General features: G+C 39.8%; 1 protein-coding gene across 3 annotated transcripts; it reads left to right on the plus strand.

Moving 5' to 3' along the window:
• The first annotated feature begins 235 nt into the window (after window positions 1-235).
• Window positions 236-20,646, plus strand: LOC147141688 (cell division control protein 42 homolog). Of its 3 annotated transcripts, none has more exons than XM_086042031.1 (6): window positions 236-400; window positions 6,265-6,390; window positions 8,330-8,402; window positions 10,377-10,486; window positions 11,264-11,461; window positions 18,884-20,646. In XM_086042031.1, the coding sequence occupies exons 2-6, from the start codon at window positions 6,286-6,288 to the stop codon at window positions 18,971-18,973; spliced, it is 576 nt and encodes a 191-aa protein (XP_085898157.1). In that variant the 5' UTR covers window positions 236-400; window positions 6,265-6,285; the 3' UTR covers window positions 18,974-20,646. The 3 variants fall into 3 exon arrangements, with proteins under 3 accessions (XP_085898157.1, XP_085898158.1, XP_085898159.1); XM_086042032.1 differs by lacking the exon at window positions 18,884-20,646 and adding an exon at window positions 15,989-18,293; XM_086042033.1 differs by lacking the exon at window positions 236-400 and adding an exon at window positions 775-920.
• Window positions 20,647-24,034: the final 3,388 nt, after the last annotated feature.

Below are 24,034 nucleotides of genomic sequence, written 5' to 3' on the forward strand. Positions count from 1 at the left end.
ATGTGATTTTTTTCATTTTATTTTTAGGCGGGCGGTGGGGGTAGTAAAAATCGGTGATTTTAAAATGTAAGGAGTGATGAGTGTGGTTTTAAAGGTGATATTTGGGCTTGAATTGTATTTACACAGCCTTTTTTGTTTGTACTACCTCGGGGATTTCTGTGTTTAACGTTGGTTTTCTGGGAGTAATAATTTGCAATTATCTGATTTTTTAAAAATGTTTTAGTTCAACTTAAGTATTAAGTGAAACCATAGAATGTCCAACGGGGGGTGGGGGGTACCGTTCACTTTTCGCTCCAGTGTGGTGTAGTGCAGTGTGTGTCCCTGTTCGGATGCCTGGGAAGCCCCTAGTACGGAGTGGAGCTGCCAACGCCCGACGTAAAGACACCAAGTGGGAGATACGGTAAGGAAAATGCCACAAATGCATTAATGTTTGATTCTTAGTTTAGATAAAGTAGTTAACATCGGTGGAATAGTTGTGGTTTACGTAAAATCACGAAATTGTGTGATACGTCGGTTGCATCGCCTTGAGATTAGCTCGGTGGCTTTGCTAGCAAGCTAATTAGTGTGTTGCTAGCCAAGTAAGACGATTGAAGACATCCGTTTATCCATTAAACAATTATAACAGCAATATGAAGACTTCATCCGGTTTTTATCTTATGCTTTTGACTCAAAGTATAGTGCTGATCGAATACGTACTGTCAATGGGGCATTTTTCAAAATATGTATACTTGACTGGTAACCGGCCATCGGGTAGCAGCCTGTGAAGCCGCTTATCAGCCTGCGTTAGAACGTCGGAACATTCGGAAGGTTCCATAGTAAAGATAGAAGAAACGGCAAGTCTGAAAGGACGGCAATCAACCCGATGCTTCATCGATTGTCAGCCGACATGAAAGTGGGGCGCGGTGTGGGGGCAGGTTAAGGCCAGTAATAACCGAAAACACACAAACTGCTTGTGTAGCTATGCTAACGGTAGCCGTTTGTACAATGTTCCTCTGTGATCTTATGGTTCTTCAGTTATAGTGATGATTTTGCAGACAACAGCGACCTAGAGTACGCCGCCAATTCCGTTCTTTTTTATTTTCGGTTAAGATGAATTCTGCGCAGTTAAGTACCCATGACAGTATAATGATGTCGGAGCCAATGACTTAGACACGAATTTATTGAAGCTCTTTGATACCTCAAGCTAGGAAAGCTTTTAGTTAATTAGAAGTGTATTTTCTTCCCATAATAGTGTATTTTTTTTTTTTAATCATCGAGTCTCATGAAAATCTTGTTTTCAGACCAAAAACCGATGTTATGATGTTGAAAGAAGACTACTTTATTATTAACCCACTCTTTAAACTCTTGCATGTTGGTGTAGTGCGTGGTATTGTTAAAAACACAGTATTACTCATTTCAAATCCTATTTACTCTGTGTATTGGTAGTTTAATTAGCCAAATTCTGTCTTTTGTGCACATGTATATACATTGCATATGGAGTATACAATTGAGTCCTCGAATCCTTAGTATGGCCTACAAATGCTTGGATTAAAACTTGTACATTATGTGTTGATTGTGGTTATGGCATACAAACTGATGCATCTCTATAAATGTAACCCATTCGTTCATTATCCATACCGCTTATCCTCACAAGGGTCGCGGGCATGCTGGAGCCTGTCCCAGCTGTCTTTGGGCAGTAGGCGGGGGACACCCTGAATTGGTTGCCAGCCAATCGCAGGGCACACAGAGACAAACATCCGCACTCACAATCACACCTAGGGGCAATTTAGACAGTCCAATCAAATTACCATGCGTGTTTTTGGAATGTGGGAGGAAACCGGAGTACCCGGAGGAAACCCACGCAGGCACGGGGAGAACATGCAAACTCCACACAGGGAGGCCGGAGCCAGGATCGAACCCATGACCTCTGAATTGTGAGGCGGACGAGCTAACCAGTCGACCACCGTGCCGCCAAATGTAACCCAACAAAGCAAAATGAAACAAAGTGACCCATAGTTCACAAATTAGGTTTTGTTAGAATCAAGAAGAGTGATCTGATATCTCAGCTTTCTAATGATACATCAACCATTGAGATTTGCTACTTGTTACACCCAGGACTGTGTCGGCCAACAGGAATTTCGGTAAAATATGTGATTTTTCCCGAACAGCTGGCATATTTCCGGGCCAGTCCATGCTATCGGGATGCAAGATTGTATCGGGGTCCTTTGGTGAACTGCGCACCTTCTGATGACGTCACACTTTATAATACATTTCTGTAATATACTTCTTTGCCTCTGTTTGTCACCCCCTGGCTATTGTGTTTGTATGTTCTCGTCGACCAAAATTTATGGGGAGCGATTTATCTTAATTCTCACCAGTGTTTCTTGAATGCACAGTTTAAATTTAAGTATAATGTGTTGATTATCTAAAAGTAAAAAACAGTTGGTCGTTTATTATGTGGAAATTTGTTCTTTTGTCATCGTATCTTGAACCAAGCAGTTAAGGTTCGTGATGGTTCGGCCAAGGCCACAAACGTTCTCCAGAGTGTTAGAGAATTTTGAGCATGTTTTTAGGGCTGCACGTTATTGGAAAAAACATGCGATATGCAATATGGATGTTGGCTATAGAGATATCGATATAATTGTAATTTTCAACATGTACCCAAAGAAATACCAATGTGTTCGTAGCTAATTAATTGTAATTCTCCTAGATAATGTCCAGCTATTGGGTGGCGATGCACATTTAAGTTTGCATCTGACTGGTCAAATTCAGATAAAAGCATACAGTTCCATAAGAAAATTATTGCAAGTCTTTGCGATATGCATATTGCATAGGCCATTATTACGATATTGACATTTTTTCCGACATATTGTCACTTCTGTGAGCCTTCAAAGAGGTTGCTGGCGTTGAGTTAACGGCCAGGCTCCAAAGATAGAAACGCTTTGGGCTAGAGGTGGGCGATATATATCGTTATCGATATCATCATCAATCTTGCTTTCACGATGTGTAATTTTACATTATCCAGTATTAATACTGCCTCTGACTCGAGTCAGTCGACGGCCGCAAAGTATGAGGAAATGTTGAAAAATCAGTGCGCATTGACGGCAGAGGAGGAGGAGGAGGAAGTGATAATCAGTCGCCGAATGAGCGGGCAGGACCCGGTCACGTGACTCTGTCCGCACTGCAGCCGAGCTTCAAGTATGGAGGAGTGTCCAGCGGGGAATAATAGCAAGGCGCAAGTCCACGTCGTCCGTACAGTCTGTAAATGGTTTGGGGTTGACGAGACTGACATCGATGGGAATAACATTGTTAGATGTGCCAAAACGGTCACCGTGAAGAGCAATTCTGTCGCACTACGAGCCATATGGATTACGAGGAAAACCTGGCGACCGCACAAGCGCGCTAAACAAAAGCTTAAACACACACACTCAGAAAACAGTCGCCGAGTTGAACCAACAAATATAAACGTGCTCATTCACACACATACTCAGTACTTTAGCGAGCAAGTCAAACGTGACAGCCTGGATGATCGGTTAACATTCAGTTTACACGCTTTTAGTCCGCATCATTCATAACTAGCCTGTATTCCCGAGGCATGTTGCACAAACTACGACGGTTTATTATTAGTGTGACGCTCGCATACACCCAAACATGAATAAAGTCACAAGTCTACATATCACAGCGACGAATGAATGGGAAAATGCACTTTTCGGGAAATTGCAGTTTTGTTATTCAACTTTATTCTGAACACGTTGGGCAATGTATGAGAATGGATGTCATGACGGCGTCTTTTTTTTTCTCCCTCACTGGGTGACACTTTGTCACACGTCACATACCAAATACATTTTTTCCCATTCTGATTGCTGTAATTAACACCCTTTTCTCATTCTGATTCCTCTAGTAGTTGGCAGTGGTACACCAGTACGTACTGCAGCTCAAAATGTTACATCCTTATGGAATAACAGCAGAGACAGTTAAATGACATAAATATTCCCAAAAATCAATGTAAGTCTATACATAATTTTTTTGTTCTTTTCTGTTAAATATTGTCATACAATATCATTATGTTTTGCAGAAGCTATATTTAGTCATTTATAAGAGATGTTCCTAAACACTGTTTATCCACAATTGGTCTGTGAAGCAAATGCAGCTTTAAAATATTTTTTGGTAGAATATCGTCAAATTATCGTTATCGAGTTTTTTGAAAAAATATATAGATATTTTTTTTTTGCCCATATCGCCCACCTCTACTTTGGGCGCATGGCTTCGAAGCCCGAGTAGGTGTGGCTGGGATGGCACAGGACTCGCCATTGTTGCACCAACACCAAACCCACTCATCAAAAATAATATAGAAGTTGTAGGGTTACATGGCAAGATGGCCATTTTTATGCAATGCTACGAATCATATCGTAATATAATTGCACAGCACTGCATGGGAAGGAGGCAGTCATGCCTCACGCGCATGGCGCTGAAGTGGACTCGCATCCGATTGTGAAAATGCTTCTTAGACGAATATTTTAATTTTATTACAAGTTAGAAACGAGATCGGAGTGGTAAAACTAGGGGTGGGCGATGTGGCAAAAATATAGCACGATTTTTAAAAAATGAAATCACGATTCTATGATGATTCTTTTTTTACATCGTTTTTTTTAAGACTAGTTTGCACATTTCTGACCATTTTCCTCATGTTAAACATATAAAACATATTTAAAATGTATATAAAACTCTAAAAGAAAAAAAGACATTTTAAGGCAGCTAAGCTTTCTGAACAGGTTTTAATTTGAATAGTGACATTACGCGTCAGTGGCTTTGCGCCGCCATAGAGCTAAACTGTTTAGAATGTGCCATGTAGACGATCAAACGATCTTTCGGCTTTATGAGATCGTGAACACGTGCGATCAAACGATCTTTCAGCTTTATGAGATCGTGAACACGTTAAACCGCCCACCCCTAGGTAGAGTGACCAGATCCAAGCTCACCAGATGTGGGACAGCGAGTGTGCTCTTGTGGGGCAATGCGGGACGCAGCTGACGCTCGCGACGGACACCAAAAAATGCATATGGCACAGCTTGCCAACTGCTCAGTAACATATAACAAACTGTAACAAAATAACAATTATAGATCTACAAATAAAAACACAGAACACAGAATTGCAGTTGAGATTATCTGCATTTACAAAAATACATCACAAACTGAGAGTAAAAAGGTAAATCTCTGAGACAATATCAATAGGAGCTCACAATAAAAGCTGAAATTAGTGTCATCATATCTTGAGGTAGATGCACATTAACAATAGTCACACTCACACAATAGAACCTTGTCAAATCTCAGGTCAACACGTAGAGCATGAAGTGCAGTAATAATTTACTACAGTAACAAAGACAATCCAAACAAAGCCAGGCTACTACAACTACTGCAATTCAAATTTAACAGCCACAGCACAAAACGAAAATAAAACAAGAAGTACATCAAAACTAGTCAGGAGATAACAATACTGTAACTACAATCAATTCAGTTGTAAACAAATGTGTCCACCATAGCAGCACCATGCACTTCCAGAAGCAAGGAAAGCACTGATGAAACACTTTAGGTTCTGTCCATCACAACTCAAGACTTTCAGTTTTCTCCATAACAGAGAAAGCTTTTTATCTGACTTGTCTTTCACTGGCTTCACCCGCAGACAATGAGTTCCCAGACCTTGTTGTAACTGTATTTCATTTTCTTTGCAGTCTTCTTACTTTCCTTAGAGTCCATTTTCATTAATTCAGCACAAATTTCTGGAACGCGTCGCTAAAATGCTTGTTTTTGGTAGGCGTATCTTTAACAACAACTATTGCCTGCATGTGCGCCCGGCTGTTTGATTGACAGCATACCCCTGCCTCTCACAGTCCCGCACACAGTCACACCCGCCCGAGACCCGCCCCCATAATAGTCTCCAGTGTGTTTCGTCTGCTCTCCTCACACAGGCGTTTAATAAAAAAAACAAGATTTTAGTATCACGTTTGAAAATTGCTGCCTGACGATCAGACCTGCGGGACATCGAGTCAATTTGCGGGACGCATTAAAAATGATTAAATTGGGGGACCGTCCCTCGCAAATCGGGACATATGGTCACCCTACCCCTAGGTAAAACGTACAAAATTGCTTTCATATAGCTATATAAATAAATCTAAAATAAAGTGAAATAATTTTCGCCTTGACCATTAACAGAAGCATTAAGGGTGGAGCTTTATCAATACTCGGCTGCCTCCAAGTAACTATTCATCTTTGTCTTTGCTCTTCTAGGTATTGAATGATTTGTGAAGAATGCAGACCATCAAGTGTGTTGTAGTTGGGGACGGTGCTGTGGGTAAAACCTGCCTGCTCATCTCATACACCACAAACAAATTTCCCTCTGAATATGTACCTACAGTAAGTATTTTGAAACTGATTGAATATGAAAAGCACATGATTGTCTTTATGTGTGTATATTATGGGTGTATGGGGGCAGCATGGCTCAGGAGAGTGGTCATCAACCCACAGATGGTGGGGGGGGTCGATCCGACTGGGGTTGTTGAAGTGTCCTTGAGCAACCCCAGTTGCTCCTGAGGCTGTCAGTAGGTAAATGAGGTAACAGTGACAGCCCATTTACTATCTACACCTAAAACACCGGAACGACACCTCTCAAAAGAAAAAATCTGTATATTTTTATCTGGTCAGTCATGATGATTTGCTTGATCTTAACAGCTTATTTTTCAGGGAATTGCTTCATAACTGCTGTCAATTATAAACCCTAGTCTTGATGCATTGAAATGGAAATCCACGTGGAAGTTGGTATTGTTACAATTGGGGATGCACCGAAAATGTTCGGCCGAAAATAGCTCAAAAGTGCATCTGAAAGTCTTTTAATCACCAAAACGTCACAACCAGTGAAACACGGGGATGGGCAACTGGGAATTCTGCCAGACTGACGGACCGGTCCGTCTGTCCGTCACTGACAGACACCCGTTTTGCTGCCGATTGAGGAATCAGCTCTAGCTGTTATGAAACGCGCTATTGAAATAAAATTGTATTGTATTGTTTTAAAACTGTTTTTGTGTACATTATACACGGTATGCAGCATAATGTTTCTCCTCCACCAGTGCATTGTAAATACTTATTTGCATTAGGTGCCCTCTTAAAGCAGTATTGTTGATACACATTCATTCAATGTTCATACTCTCTTGCAGTGCATACATTATCGTAGGTCTGAACGATTTAGGGAAAAAATTGTATTGCGATTTTTCTGACAGATTTCGATTTGATTGGCGATTTTCTTGAAATACAGTTTCGGTACAATATTCACAATGTACAGTAACATTTCCAAACATGACAGAAAATGCCATTATAGAATTAAAAACATCAAAAGAACACATTGCGCATTCATACACTGTTAAAACAAATTGCTGAGGGCGCGAGAAATGCTACTCACAGCGCTTACTGGAAGGACCGCCGCAGGCTTCAGGGGCATATAGCCCGCCTCCTTCGCCATTGGACTGCGAGGAGGGAATGCTGACAGGAGCGTGGTTAAAATAACAGAGTGACGGACTAACGATTGACAGACTGGTGAACCGGTGAAATGTACTGCTGATTCTGAAATAGTGGTGACGAACTGTAATTTAGCAATGACGTATACCCAGTTAAAATAACGATGACGGAGTGACCGACGATTACAATTTGATTCGGCTTGAAATAATGACGGATTGATGATGACGGACGGGTGCCATAGCCGCTGGTGAGTGACGAATTATGGACCAGCAAAATTTACTGACGTGCCCACTTCTGGAAAATAGAATAACATGACCGAAAACCTAATAATTATTTTTTTAATATGTTTTTGGCTCCATCGGCTAAGAAGATGTGCGTCTAAGATTAAAAGTACAGTATATTAATATATATATAGTATAGTAAGATTTTAATGTCAGCACTGATGTTTGCTTGCTTGCACAATAGTGTTTTGATTTTGACTTTTGAGATCTGCACAATACTGTTCTCAAAATTAGATCATATCCTATTGCGCTGTTTTTTCAATTACGTTAATACAGCTATGCCATACAACTTAATATTTCTTGTAATGTCATTCTCTGAATAAAACGTACTACATCATTGTATATTTAGCAATTAAGTGCGAAGAGTGCTCGCACTCTTGACGAGGTACAGAAAAATCTGACGAGGTACAGAAAAAGATCCAACAAAGAATTGTCCCTATTTTCGATTTTCAGTTTCAGCCAAAAATGTTAATGCTGGTGACTCTCTAGTTACAATGTATGCATATGTGTGATTTATCATGTGGGAAATAAATGTTTGACTTTTGTTCATGTTTGTTTTGCAGGTGTTTGATAATTATGCTGTAACTGTAATGATTGGAGGAGAGCCCTACACACTGGGCTTATTTGATACCGCAGGTATGTATTTGATCTATTTTTTAGATACTTTCTCATCCGGGCCATTTATGTATATCCATTCCTTAATTTGTACTTGGGAACTGTAGTACAATCGGTCTGTTCCTCAATATTGGAGTTACTGTGTTTCTGTGTCACCTAAAAGTTGGCCAGATGTACGATATTCGTTTAACATTGAGTTTTCGGAAACATTTTGGAAACTGTAAAAAGATCTCGGCTGCATTTGTCGCTTCGAATGTACAGTAAGTATTCCCACCTATGGACCTCTGTCTAACGGAAATTCCCTCCTTGGTTTGTTTAATACGCGACGACGTCCCTCCGTCCAAAAGCATCACTCGTGCCGCCCCGCGTGACATATATATCACTAGAAGGGTGCACTAGACCCTCGAGTCATTTAAAGAAAAAATAGAAGAACATAAAAAAACTCTAAAGCAGTAGCAGAGTTATAAACATCTTTAAACTAAACTAGAAAATGTAAAAAAAAATTAAAAAGCAGGTGTACTTGCGCCTGAGTTGTTTACAACTATATCATAAAAAAAAAACCTTTGTGAAACTGCAGCAAAGTTACATAATAGCAGTCACCATAAATAAATGGAAAAATATACAGATATTCCATGTGATCGAAATCGGTATCAGCCGATCTCACTCATGCATGGTCGGTATCGGTGTCATAAAACCTGATCGGAGCATCCCTAAAAAAACATTTGCAATTCTAAAAACAGATATGCTTCTTATTTTTGTTCTAATAGCAATGTCATATTTAATTAGGACAAATCTTTGAGTATTTCTTTTCTCTGGGTGTGGACTAACTACAGTTAGTTACATCAAAATTTAAAAAATGTAAAGTTATCATTATCGGTCTTGACAAACAGGAATTTATCTGTATCGGCTTGGAAAAAAGAGATCATGCATCACTACTAGTATCCAGAGATGGGCATTCCATCCATTTTTTGGGACGGACGCACAGAGGATGAGAAGTCGTTTAAAAAGGATGGACTAAGCAAGGATGGAAGTAGGTTTTCGTCCGTCCTTCTATTCGTCCCTAACCGGGTCGAGTACCGTGTGAGGTGTTGTGTTGGGTTCTTTTAAAAACAAAGACCACTGTTCACTTCTGCAATACAATGTAACAGCCATGACTACAGCCTTCACAACGTACGGTGCTCTTTTTTATGTGTTCCCTCCCTGCAGTATTGTTCTCATAGAATAGTCATAGTCCGCCCTCTAGTGGACGCCCATTTCACTGACGAGGAAAAAGGTACAGAGTAATTTTGTTTTGTTAACTGTTAACATTGTCCTTGTCTGGGACATCTCTAGACTGTAAAAATGTAACCAAACCTGACGGGTCATGTGAAAATCTATCCAAACCTGATGGGTCATGCCAGCTCTGCCGCACACTGAAAGCCATGACCCGGAAGTGGAGGCGTTCGTTCTCCTCCTAATAAAAGCAATGCGTGATTTTACTATCATTATTTTTATTGCGAAATCACGCAATAAAATCTGAAAGCGTCTTGTATTAAAATACAAATGTTTTGCAAATAAACACAATGATATTACACAATCTTAAATATTCTCGTGATGTCCCCTGGCCTGCTCCAGCCCGCATCATCATCACACGTCTTGGTTAAACACTTGCGTTAAACACACGTACAGAATTTTTGGGGGCTGTGGGGCGGACCGACGGGATGCAAGGACGGAAGCGCTTTAAAAGGACGAGGACAGATGATTATTTTTAGCAGCTGGGAAAGCAGGGACTCTGGAGAATGGTTATGGGTGACTGTATGACACGGACGCTCTGTTTTTTCTTAACCAGCTTGGCGCTGTGGTTTGCATGACATGTCAACAGGTGGCACGCCGCATCTGATTGTCGAGTTTGGCGGGATAACAGTGCTGGTGCTCCTATAATGCCATTATTACCAAGGCTGCACATTTGATGGCTGGTCCCTCCGGTATAAACTTTATTTTTTGTGCTTTTACCAGGTCAGGAAGACTATGACAGGTTACGACCTCTGAGTTATCCCCAGACAGATGTCTTCCTTGTGTGTTTCTCCGTCGTGTCTCCCTCATCATTTGAAAACGTAAAAGAAAAGGCAAGTCCCTCGCACGCCTGCACACCTGGCAGTTGACCCTCACACACATACCACTCACTCTAACAGCAAAAGTGGGACTCAGCATATTAAGGCTCCACACCTAGTGTACTGTAGTATTTTTTTTTTTAATTGAAACACAAACAACATGGTGTGGGTGTCAAGGAAGAAGATGATTGCTCTGGCTGTAGCTATGTCACAATAATACAATGAGAGGAAACGGGTGAGAGTACAAACCCAATTCCACTGAGGTTGGGACTTTGTGTTAAACAAATAACAATACTAGTGAATTGAAAATCATGTTCAAACCGTATTTAATTGAATACACTACAAAGACATAGTTAATGTTCAAACTGATAAACTTTGTTTTTAGCAAATAATCATCAACTTAGAATTTTATGGCTGCAACACGTTCCAAATAAGCTGCGACAGGTGACAAGAAAAACTGAGAAAGTTGAGGAATGCTCATCAAACATATTGTTTGAAACATCCCGCAGGTGAACAGGCTAATTGGGAGCTGGTGGGTGCCATGATTAGGTATAAATGGAGCTTCTCTGAATTCACAAGCAAAGATGCAGCGAGGTTCACCTCTTTGTGAACAACTATAAGGAGGAGCACCATATTCAATAATCGATTATTCCAATGCATTAATTGAGTCAGTTATTTATTTTTGCTTTGTGCAGCATATCAAAAGCTGTATCTTTTCACCTGCCAATAATGTGTAGAAAATGCAAACTTCAAGTCTTATTACTGTGTTGACAATTATCTTTGTGTATCCAGTGGGTTCCAGAGATCACACACCATTGTCCAAAGACCCCCTTCCTTCTAGTTGGCACTCAGATTGACTTACGAGATGACCCCTCAACTATAGAGAAGCTGGCAAAGAACAAGCAAAAACCTATTACTCCAGAGACAGCAGAGAAGCTTGCAAGAGACCTCAAGGCTGTGAAATATGTGGAGTGCTCAGCCCTCACCCAGGTAATGTATACATTATACAGACACTTTTACATACATACATGTGTAATACATACTGTTAATAACATGGGCAAAGAAAATGGAGGAAAAGAAAAAGTGCATTTCTAAATTCCAGCCCAGCCTTTGCACACAATGCTTGATAAGCTTCATCTTGCATTCAGTTTTTTTCCCCCCACTGTTTTTGAGTACCGTATTTTCTGGACTATAAGCCGCACCTTTTATATGGGCCACATCCACTCTGTTTAAAAAAAAAAATTAAAAATTAAAAAACGATATAGAAGCTGCAGCCATCTATGTTGAAAAATTCGATATTTACTGCATTTCCAGAATGATTTAGAACTGATTCTTTCCTAACCATGCCTTTTAACACTGCAGCAAGTATGCTGATTTAAAACGGAACAGAACCAAGAGAAAATAACCAGTACTTATCATCATTTCACTTCCTGCTGCCCCCTCCAACGTCTCACCATAGATTCATTGACGCTAAGCTTGCCTTTAGCAGCGCAGTTTCCTTCCTGGATAGCAAGATCGATGGCCTTCAACTTAAAACTTGCATCGGACGAACTTCTTCGTGTGGGTTCTGTTGGATTTTGACCCACATTTAATAACTAAACACTAGAGGTGGGCGATATATATCGTTACCGATATCATCGTCAATCTTGCTTTCACGATGTGTAATTTTACATTGAGTATTAATACTGCCTCTAAAAGCATAACGACTCGAGTCAGTCGACGGCCGCAAAGTATGAGGAAATGATGAAAATCAGTGCGCATTGATGGCAAATTTTTGTTTTGCTTCTCAACTTTATTCTGAATACGGTGGCCATAGTATGAGAATGGGTGTTGTCATGACGACGTGTTTTTTTTCTCTCGCCGGGTGACCCTTCTTCACACGTCACATATCAAATACATTTTTTCTCATTCTGATTGCTGTAGTTAACACCTTTTTCTCGTTCTGATTCATCTAGTAGTTGGCAGTGGTACACCAGTACTTACTGCAGCTCAAAATCTCACATCATTATGGAATAACAGCAGAGACATTTAAATGACATAAATATTCCCAAAAATCTATGTGAGTCTATCCATAATTTTTTGTTCTTTATTGTTAAATATTGTCATAGAATATGGTTGTCGTTGTCTGTGAAGCAAGTGCAGATTTAAAATATTTTTTGTAGAGTATCGTCAAATTATCATGAGTTTTTTGAAAAAATATATCCGTTTGTCAGTTAATGTCTACCTTTTATTGCTCTACTTCCGCATACCACCTAATGCATAACCTAGTGCATAGCGCCCTCACCTGTTGAACTACTCCACCCGCAGTCACAAACTGTTAAGGGTGTCATCAATACATAAAAGGTTATTGTAAAATAAATGAATATTTATTACCACAAATAATAGAAAAAAGTACACTAAGTTTTGAGGTAATTGAGGAGCTTTTGAGCATGGAGAGGAGAGGACTTCTATGAACAGGTGTGTGAACGCCGCATCTTGCATAGTCATTGACACCAACGTACTACCTGCATGAGAGCTCTTTTGCCCTCAGTGCACACTGGTAGTCAATCGGCTTGTTCGTTTATTTGCGTGTGTTATCTGGCCCAAACACTCGATGCAAATGTTCCTGGTTGGCCCCTCTGTCAAATTTTACATCCCAATGTGGCCCGCAAGTCCAAAGGTTTGCCCACCCCTGGTCTAGACTCTAGTTTATGAGGGCCCATATGTATAATGGGGCTTTTACACTTAAAAAACAATGGCTCTAGTGTTAATAAATGAATGCTTTAACGTGTTGCCGCATTTCCCGGACTATAAGTCGCTCCGGAGTACAAGTCGCACCAGCCATAAAATGCATAATAAAGTAGAAAAAAAACATAAGTCGCACTGGAGTATAAGTTGCATTTTGGGAGGGAATTTATTTGATAAAATCCAACACCAAGAACAGACATGTCATTTACAATTTAAATGACGAACAATTTAAAATAAAAATACAATAGAGACAACAACAGGCTGAACGGTATGCTTACTTTACATTACACAATGACATTGTTGTGACTGCAAACACAATTGACGAATTGTCCATATGCAGGGGTGGCACTATTTATGCATCACATTTAATTTGTTCATTGGCTGTTTTTGAACTCCTGACACGGGAAACATTATTTTATTGGATCAAGTAAGCAATCAAACAAACATAAGGTCCAGCCTATGCTTTGAAATCACGTGTTTAAAGCCATCGAAGGATGTGCATCTCAGGCTTGTTGTGGACTAACTATATTACTGGAATACTTTTACTGGACCCTTGTCGACATAATATGAACATTGATGGTGGATTATGAAATTGAGTCGGACATTTATGAAACTGAAATGGTGAGTTCCTTATTTTTTTTGTGTTAGCGATTGTTTGACTTAAATGCTCGCAGAGCCTGCAGTTATGATTGTATATTACAATGTTTGGTATCATTCGAATCTGCGGAAACTCAGTTTTCTAACCATATATAACATGCCCGGAAATGCTTTGAAGTTGTCTTGTATATAGCGAATTTCCTGCTGGCACGACGCAAAAACCCACCCGTGGGCCGATGGACCTGCAATAATGAAATGCAGGTAATAATGTGTTAATAATTTCACACTTAAGTCGCTCCGGCGTTTAAGTTGCACCCCCGACCAAACTATGAAAAAACGGGACTTATAGTCCGGAAAATACGGTAATAGTCATTCTTATTTGAACTCTTAACTTAAACTTAGTTCAAAGAAAGCGAGTACGTTGAATTTACTGAGTACATGCATTTCATGGCGCATGGTACCACCTTTGCCTCAATCTGAGCCAGGAAAAACCCTGTATATGTATATTTAGCTTGTTCTGAAGTCACCGGTCATAAAGATGATGATTATTATTTTATATGTATGTATGTATTCATGTAATATATGTAGTGTGTACGTGTGTATGTGTAGAAAATATATGTATATGTGTATATACAGTGGGTACGGAAAGTATTCAGACCCATTGAAATGTTTCACTTTTTGTGTCATTGCAGCCATTTGCATTTTAATTCTCATTAATGTACACTCAGCACCCCATCTTGACAGAAAAAAAACAGAAAGTTAGAAATTTTTGCAAATTTAGGAAAAAAAAAAAAAACAAACTGTCATATGGTCATATGTCATATGTCATATCATATGGTCATAAGTATTCAGACCCTTTGCAAAAAACCTTCATATTTAACTCACATGCTGTCCATTTCTTCTGGTCTTCCTTGAGATGGTGCTTTATTGGAGTGCATCTGTGTTTAATTAAACTGATTAGATTTGATTAGGAAAGGCACACACCTATTTAAATAAGACCTTACAGCTCACATACATATATACACATACGCATATACATACATATACATATATACACATTTACATACAGTATGTAAATATGTGTATATACGTTTTTGTATATGTGTGTGTGTATACATATATATGTATACATATATATGTATATATGTACACATATATATATGTATACATATATATATATATATATGTACACATATATATATATACACACACACACACACACACACACACACACACACACACAGTGATGTGATCCCTCGCTCCTTTCGTGCCCTCAGTGCATAACAGATTTTTCAGAAGCGTTCATAAAAACATTAAAAATGAAACAATACAGCCATATTGGCAGCCATATTGCGGAAAGACGTGTTGTTTCAAAGAGATAGTTCACTCGGAGACTTTGTACATACCCACGGGCAGTACAAGGTGCGTAATTAGTTCCCGGCGTGGGATCGGTGAGAGCACGGGTGGATTTATCCTGTGAGCTGGTTGCATGCGCATCATCGTAGCTTCGCGGGATTTCCCTTGTTGTGTCTCGCCAGCGTCGTCCACGCTAAGAAACGAACAACATTTTTCAACAACCTTCTCGTCGAAAACTCATAACGTTGTTCAAATGTGCCGTTTATTTCGTCAGAGTAAAGCCGGATACGCGGATAGTAAACAGCTGTTTCCAGAAGTGAAGAAGTTCAGTTGTGAGCGGAGTGTGTGTAAATAAATAAAATAAAATAATTGTAGCTGGGTTACAATCTCAGCTAATAATAATTCTACTAATCTCAAGGTTTATGAGCTAATCTATTTGGTGGTGTCGTTTAAGAAGGGTGGTATTGTGATTCAGAACAAATTCACAATAGTGTGAATTTGAGCTGCATTTTGACCCCTGCCACACTCTTAAACGCTTTCCTTAGCCCTTCCTCCCATCTTCCTTCCTTCCTTCCTCCCTTCCTTCCTCCCTCCCTCCCAGCAAAGTTGCGGATGTATTTACCTTTTTCCTGTACAGTCTTAATCCTTACTTTTGAATGACTATTAATAGGTGAGTTCAACTTTGCCGGTTTCTTTGTTTGTGCATGTATTTTAGTCAAGACATATATTGTCCCTCAAATTCCTTCTTTTTCCATGGTCTGCCATGTCCATGTCCTCTCCTTTCATATCTTTCTGTGCTAACTGAGATATTGTTGTCTTCCCTTCTTGTCACTGTAGCGAGGGCTGAAGAATGTATTTGATGAAGCTATCCTAGCTGCCCTAGAACCTCCTGAGACGCAGAGACAGAGAAACTGCTGCATATTTTAAACAATGTGCAACTGCTACAATGTCCACTACCTAATTGTGGCGGTTTTACTTTCGACACTTCTTCAAAATCTTTCAAAACATACATATCCTGCTTTAAAAATCTAAACCGATTGCAAATTCTTATTTACTACCCACTTTAAAGCCTGTATTAACAATGCCTCACTGCTAATCTTCATTCTTTCTGTCTTTCAACGGTTTATGTTGTCGTACTTGGACTTTCGTCTGACATTTGTAAACGGTTGGTACGTTCATGGTAGCAATTGGACGAGTCAAACCCTGTTAGCAGTATGGCCTCCTTCATTGGACTTTTGTGCTATATCGAACCAAAAATTATGTTTGTCATGTGATGAGCAAGGCAGCTGAGTTAACTACGACTACCACACTTGTCAATTAATATTGTATGAGGTCAATATTCAAGCAAAATCATACCAAGAATTTGGAACACCGGTACATATTTTCCTTTAGTAGTTGAGACAATGACATTGCGAACTGAACTTGGCACCACTTTGTACTTGATTTAAACACTTGAAAAGATGTAAGAAAGCATTAAAAAAATGCACTCAGAGAGTGTCCTGCCATCTTGACCACAGCAGTACAATTTTTCAATATTCTTGAAACAGAAATGTAGAGAACAATTATATGCACTGTATTGTATTGATCTGGTCTATTATGATCAGTTAAAAACAAATCTTTTGTTTTTGTTGAGCATATTCTTTTGCGCACATTTTGTCCAACTTCTGTCCAGTGTGGTGATAAGTTTGCACTCAAGGACATGAATGTCAAGGAAATGTTCGGCCAACAATTTCAGCTAGAGCAACTATACCTTTTCTGGGGCAGACTGATTGCGTAATATTCAAACGTATGCCAAAAAATAATTTGGGCTCCAACCCACCTTCGTTGTTTCAATTGTGATCTGTGTTTTCAAGTCACGGTCTTTTCATTTGGTTTATTAAACACATAAGTGTCAATTCTAGAATTATTTGGAAGTTACCCAAATTCTCCTTCTGCTACTGCTGACAGACAAGTAGATTTGGCTGTCTTGAGCAACAGAACCACCAAAGCAGAGGCATCTAAACACTGAACAGGAACTTGTCACAATCTATCATCATGTGAGGATTTCAGCGATGTGCTCATGAGCTGTTTTGCAACCTCAAGGAATGGATAACTCAGAATTGTTCAGTAAAACAGGTCGCGTAGATGAGCGGTTCCAAAATGTAGGTCTGCAAGTTGTTTTTAAATATCATCAGCGTTTGCTTGACAAAGTGTCAACAGTACATTTTCTCTCATTTCTGCAGTCCGTCATGATATCAGACTGACTATCTTTTGTGTTTGATCAAAAATAAGACATTTATATATAACATTTTATATATAACATCCGTTTATTTTGGAGACCAGTGATCAACATTTTTGCCTATTTTCGAACATGTTATGGACCAAACCAGTAACTGAACCTTAATTGATTTATGAAAAGAAATCTTTTAGTCAAGCTTAATCTATTACAAAATAATGGTTATTTTCATAGTATGATTAACTTGCAATTGACATGTACTTACATCTTAAGTAGCCTGAGAAGTGTATAGTATATCAAACTAAGTAGCTCTTCACATTAATCAGTACCCAAGAAGTTAGCTGTTTCGAAAACCTTGGTACATTGCTCCCTCTCGTGTTATTGCTTAATTTATTTGGTATTGTTTAATGATTAAACAATCATCTGTTATTAAATAGTAAGGGGGGTGGGGGGTATTTTGCAATACATTTTAATGGCAAAGTGAATTTGTATCCGATCATTTGTTTAATCGATAGAAGAATGAACTAAAAATATTTGTTAATGACAGCTCTAATTGTGTTTATAATGTAAAATTGAAATCACATTATTTAACACCAAAAAAATGTATATGACAGTGTTCTGGAAACAGAAAAATATTCCTAAGCAAACGCAGACTGTATTGATAGAAAGACCTACCTAAATAGCTTCCATTACATATATTTTTTTTGCTAATAACTGTTATGCCCCAGAAAAAAGGACAGTGCAAAGAAAGCAATGGCGGTCCAAAACAACGACCATATAGCCATGGTGAATGTATGTAAACTTGTGAACAGAACCATATGAAGCTATTCTGCAAACCTTTGCATTGCTTGCTATTGTGATGTAAAGACGACATTATTATAAGAATTATGTGGAAGAAAAAAAACATAATAAAGCACAAGTGAGGTACTCTTTCTCTGCTCCCTTCTTTTTCTATTTGTAGAACATTTCAAATAAAATCTACACATGGTGTATCTTCTGGTGTTAAGTATGTTTTTGGTGCAAATGACTAAAATTGAACGCGAACTCCGCCCACTGCATTGTGATGTGTTCAATTCCATACATGGGCAGCAATATACGAGGTTCTGAAATATGCAAGATGGTGGAACGTTTGTGGTCACGTTTCTCGTTTAGCTATGGCCGAAATAGAACATGTGCTGTTTTTCCTCCACTTTCTTGTTTTCAATTTGAGTTGCCCTCTCTGTTGTTGACCCGACACACTACTTAGTCAAATACATTAAAAGAAAATCACTTTTTATTACGATATTTATTAAGCTGGATCAACAAATCTGAGTTGATCCAACTTCTCTCACTGTTCATTTTTCACCGTTATTGTAATGTTTTTAACAGGGCATTTCTTCAATTTTCACCGAGCCGTTTTATTCTGTTCTCAGTTTTGAAAAAATGCGATGCTTCACCCCAATTAATTTACCTTTGTTTGTCCTCTGCATGTTTGCACTTCCCCCATATTTAGCCTGTCTATTTGTTTTTGTTCACAGAAAGGCCTAAAGAATGTGTTTGATGAGGCGATATTGGCTGCATTGGAGCCCCCAGAGCCCAAGAAGAAGCGCAAATGTGTGCTGCTATGAAAAGCGTGTCTTTTTCAAAGCATCCACATCCAACACGCATACATACTGCCCCCACCCAACCACATTTCCATTACTCTGCTAAGGCTGATAGACAGCACTGACCTCCAAAGGCATGACTAGAACGATTACAGTCAACCAAGTTTAACTGTCTCCGCAATAAGAAGCTTCACCCCTAAGTCTCATTTGAGGGTAGAAGATCAGCCTAACCAGCAGGTTATGCAGGCTTTGCACAGACTGCCATTGCCTCTGACGGGATTCAGATACCAAGCTTATGTACATGTAGAATTAAAGTTGTTGAGCTTTTAAGTAGATTGCTCTAAATGCAATCCGCGTGGCGGCCAGATCTACCTTTCAAATGCCCAATCATCTATAGTTGTCCTCAGCCATTGTGGAGGCCCGCCGCGCCCCTTCCTAGTTGTCTTGGCACCACCAGAGGAAAAGAAATTCCATTAGCATTTCCTCTGCAGTTCCTGGTGCTCTTGTTTTTTTGTTTGCCAACACCCCAAACACATGATAGTTTGACAATGATATTTATTACTTGCTCCACACATTTAACCACTAAGGGAACTGTGTCGGTCTGAAAGGACACTTTAATATGAGGCAATAGTCCACTCTGAAGTTGAATTCATTTATCTCACATTCACTCTATTTATCTTGAGTCGTTCACCATGAGGAGACCACCAGTTGAAATATGAAATATTGCCACATCAATCTGCTCTTAAATGCAGGGAACTTGAACAGTGTTACAAAAAGTGTGCTCTTTATGCATTGTATGGGACCAAGGGAGAGCGCAGCAAGATCTTCAGTCCATGAAACTGTCACCTCACACTTAAAATGGGTAGAGCAAAGCAAATTGCCCCACACGTAGTGGCATCAACCGAGGCATCTAACAAACACGAGGTTCACTCCCACCTCTTTACAGGAGGCACGCAACTTCCGTTGCAGCCTTTTAGACTGGGGGGTGCCCCGCTCCTGGCTTTAAATGCCAGCTCATGCCTTCCTGTGTCGTTTGCAACATTTTCCAACATTCCAAAATCCATGCATGGTCATTTAATTGAAGACTCTAAATTGCCCGGAAGAATGAATGCACATGTGGATAGCCCCAAGAGTGACTGGCAATCAGTCCAGGGTGTTGCCCACCTCTGCCCAAAGTCAGCCGGGATCGTCTCCAGCTCAACCACACCCCGAGTGAGGATAAACCCTAAAGAAATTGGATGGTGAGATGTACCGTAGCTGAGCCTTTTGGTCTCTCAGGTGCAGCAGAGTCAACTGGCTGTGAGATGGCACACGTTTATGTTGGCTCCAGTTTTTACCCAAATATTTCCTTCCATTTTGTTGGTTAATGGCACACAATTAATGTCTGTCTTGCTCTCCCTTCCTATTGCTTCATCATATTAGAAAACATTAGAATTTATACCTGCCATTCCATACCAAGAAAACCACTGCTTGGTTTTGCCTAATAGAACACTTTTAATGGCAGAGAGACTGTTTGGTTGATGAAGATTTGGTTGGTTCTTTTATTGTTGGCTTAGAGTTGGGTTAACATACAGCCCATGTCAGTATCATTGTTATTATAACCTGTTGTTGTTTTAACCAATTGCTTTTGTCAAAGGTCTTTGTTCTTTGTATAATGCATTCTTAAAAATATTAAACTTATACCTTAATTGCCTTCACCACTTTAACTGTCAGTTATTTTATTATTGTTACACCTCAACAACTGAAGAACTATCATTCGGGGACCAGAAAGATTTTGCTCAGTTGGTCACCACATTGGTGTGGGCCTCAAGTGGTAACATGCCACTAGGTGGCACTGTTAAGCCAAAAATCGCCATTGATGCTGAGGCAGCAGTTTGCAGTTGGCAAAAGCCTTTGCTAATTTTTTCGACAGAAATCTACACAAACTATCAATCTACTGTGGTTGAAGGAACGAAGTACGGATAAGTCATGGCTGTACATAAATAGAATTTTCAGGTATCTGCTTTGCTTGAGTAACAGTGGCGGCTCGTCAATGGAGGGCGCTATGGTGTCACCCCACCGCTCAGGTGAGTCACTATGAAAGGAACAAAAATAATGAAAATGAAAAATGTGAATTACTTCAAAATATTATTGTTCCATATACTGTATTACATTTATTGATTACTACACTGATGCATTTATCTCAAATGGTGGCGTACTTTTGTTTTAGGCGCACAAAACAGACGATAGTTCAAAAGTGTGACAGTCAATGTACAAGTAGTGGGCACCGTAACCCGGTGAATTCCACCGCCCCAGCCGTTCGTTCAACTGGAGTTTTTAAAGCCGACGTTATTTCATGTTAGGTCTTATGCTTTTGGCTCTTCACGGACTTAGAGTGGGGCCAATACGTTTTGGGTAGTTAAGAAATTAAAAGTTCACCCGTTAAAAATATGAGAGATTTGTTATTTACATCATAGATGCACATCAAGCGTGAGAGACACTGTAAAAATAAAATAAAATCCAGAAAATCACATGATTCTTAAACTATTTGTGGAAAATGGGTGACCAATATTGGGCAGCCAGAAAACAACCAGACACCAGAGATAATGCACAAAGCTGGGATGAGTCAAACAACTTTGTGAAAAAAAATCAACAGTTGGGAACATTATTAGAAAATGGAGGAAGCATAACACCACTGACAATTTCCCTTGGAGTGGGGCTCCATGCAAGATCTCACCTCGTGGGGTTCAAATGATCCAGAGAACTGTGAGGAATCAGCCCAGTGCGGGAACTGGTCCATGATTTGAAGAAAGCTGGGACCACCGTCACAAAGATAGACAATAGGTAACACACTCTGTCGTCATGGGTGAAATCCTGCATTGCCTGTAAGGTTCCCTATATGCAAAAATAATGTAAGGTAAAAATAATGGACGATCCAGAGGAGGTATGGGAGAATGAGATGTGGTCAGATGAGACCAAAATTGAAAAAGGGAAAATTAATGCTGAGTTGCATCCCAAGAACACCATATTTACTGTGAAGCATGGGTGGGTGGGGGTTTGGGGCAGAGATCATGCTTTGGGGATGCTTTTCTGCAAAAGGGACAGGAAGACAGGTCCGTATCAATGGCAAGATGAATGGGACCATGTATTGTGACATTTTGGGTAAATACTTCCTTCCCTCGGTCAGAGAATTGAAGATGAAATGTGGCTGAATTTATAGGCGATAGACGAGAAACAAAAAAAAAAAATTGACGGACTAAGCATAAGTGAAAGTGCATTTTTTCCGTCTATGCAATCATCTATGGCCGCGGTGAGGCTTCCGTTTCCCGTTGGCCGCAGTGAGGCTTTTTGACAGCTTCTGGGTCCTAAAAGGAGATGTATTTAGTCCGGCCAGACTGAGGCTTCCATGCCACAGTGAGTCTTTCGTTTTGAATTTCGCTCAGCGGGGGATGGCGGATGAAGTTTGTCAACGGAAACGCTAACAGAAGCCCGTCATTTTCACGCGATAGGAAGTGACAAAATGGCCACCCTCTGAGATGAATAAAAACCAGTGGATTTTGCTGCTTAATTAACTCATTCCACAAACACGATATTAATCCGAATGTCGTGTTTGGACTATGGTGGAGGCACATAGAACATATTGTCAAGAAAATTTAGGGGTTGATATGCCTCTTTAAACGAAGAAGTAACCATATGCCATACAAAACATAACATACGTTTAGAAAAATGTAGTAAAATGGTGTTTTATTGTGCTATGTATCTGACAATAACAAAATAGCCAAAATGATATTGAAAAGACAGGCGAGGTGCAGTCAAACAGTTGCAGTTGTGCATGCATGCGTGTTGAAACAACATCCTACTGGTGACCTCACTCACTCTTTCACGGCTCATTCGTCTATTAGACATCTTGTAGTGGACCATTAAATCTCAAGCAAGTAAGCGACATTAGGCCGGCTTTCAGGGCCGCCGTCTCAAGATGAAAGTTTCCTTAGAAGACAGTCCAATGAGCGCTAATGAGATCTGCTTCCTGTGCCTCGCAGCCTGCAGATTGGTTTACTATCGATGTCCAACAGAAACCATTAGTTTGGGGGATACCTCGGTGGAGATGTCTGTTGACGGCATGATGACTGATAATCTGTGCGGGCGGGAAAAGAAAAACACAGCGTTGTAGCCTACTTTGCTTTGGCCCGCGGATGACGTTTTCTGCCAATATGCATGCTCAGCAGTTGAGCAAAATGAATACACACAAAATCCTGTCCTTTTTTCTGGGCATCTGGGTTCGATTGGCTCTTCCTGTCATTTATAAATCGCGTTAAGCATCTTATTGAATTTCCCCCCTTTCTCACACGCTGCTAAATGTTTTGTATGGATTTTCATTAGAGGCAATGGAGTGAGAGCTCTGATAGCAAACTGTCTGAGAGAAGAGCAAAGCACCAAAGGCTGAAAGTGAGCCTCCACCTGAGAAACAAACAATGCACAATGGCCACTGTCCAAGAGGACAATGGGCCTTTATCCAGGCCTTCAATTCTCTTTTTTACTCGGTCTTTAAAGGGGAAGTCAATTTTTTTCAAGAATATGTTCTATGCAGGCCCTCAAGTTGAAACAAGGCATTCTGATACATATTGCGTTTGTGGAATAAGAGTTAATCCACCCGTTTTTAGCCATTTCTGGGGGTGGCCATTTTGTCACTTCTGTCAACTAAAAATGACAGCACAGTTGATCAGGGCTCAGGTAACAGCCAATCACAGCTCACGTGTTTTCTGAAGCTGAGCACTATAGATTTGTCTATTCATTCCGCCACATCCCTGATGCACTAACAGGCTAGCTTCAGTGAAGTTTAGGGACTATGATAATACCCTCGCCACGGTTGCTTTTCTTTTCAATAGGGGTGTAACGGTACGCAAAATCACGTTTCGGTCCCTTTAGTTTTTTTGGAAACTTCGGTTCGGTATATTTTCGGTACAAAAAAACTGATTTTTTTTTTTTTTTTTAAATATGTTTCTTTAGAAAAGATGACAAGTGAACTGTCCTTTTTTTCTTCCTTTTTTAAATAAAAGCGAACCATTCGGGTGATATTCTAAGAAATTACGCCAGAATAAAAAATAC

This window comes from Filicampus tigris, chromosome 9, assembly GCF_054856515.1.
Source record: "Filicampus tigris isolate MCC_2025a chromosome 9, RoL_Ftig_1.0, whole genome shotgun sequence".
In the NCBI taxonomy this organism is placed as follows: domain Eukaryota; kingdom Metazoa; phylum Chordata; class Actinopteri; order Syngnathiformes; family Syngnathidae; genus Filicampus; species Filicampus tigris.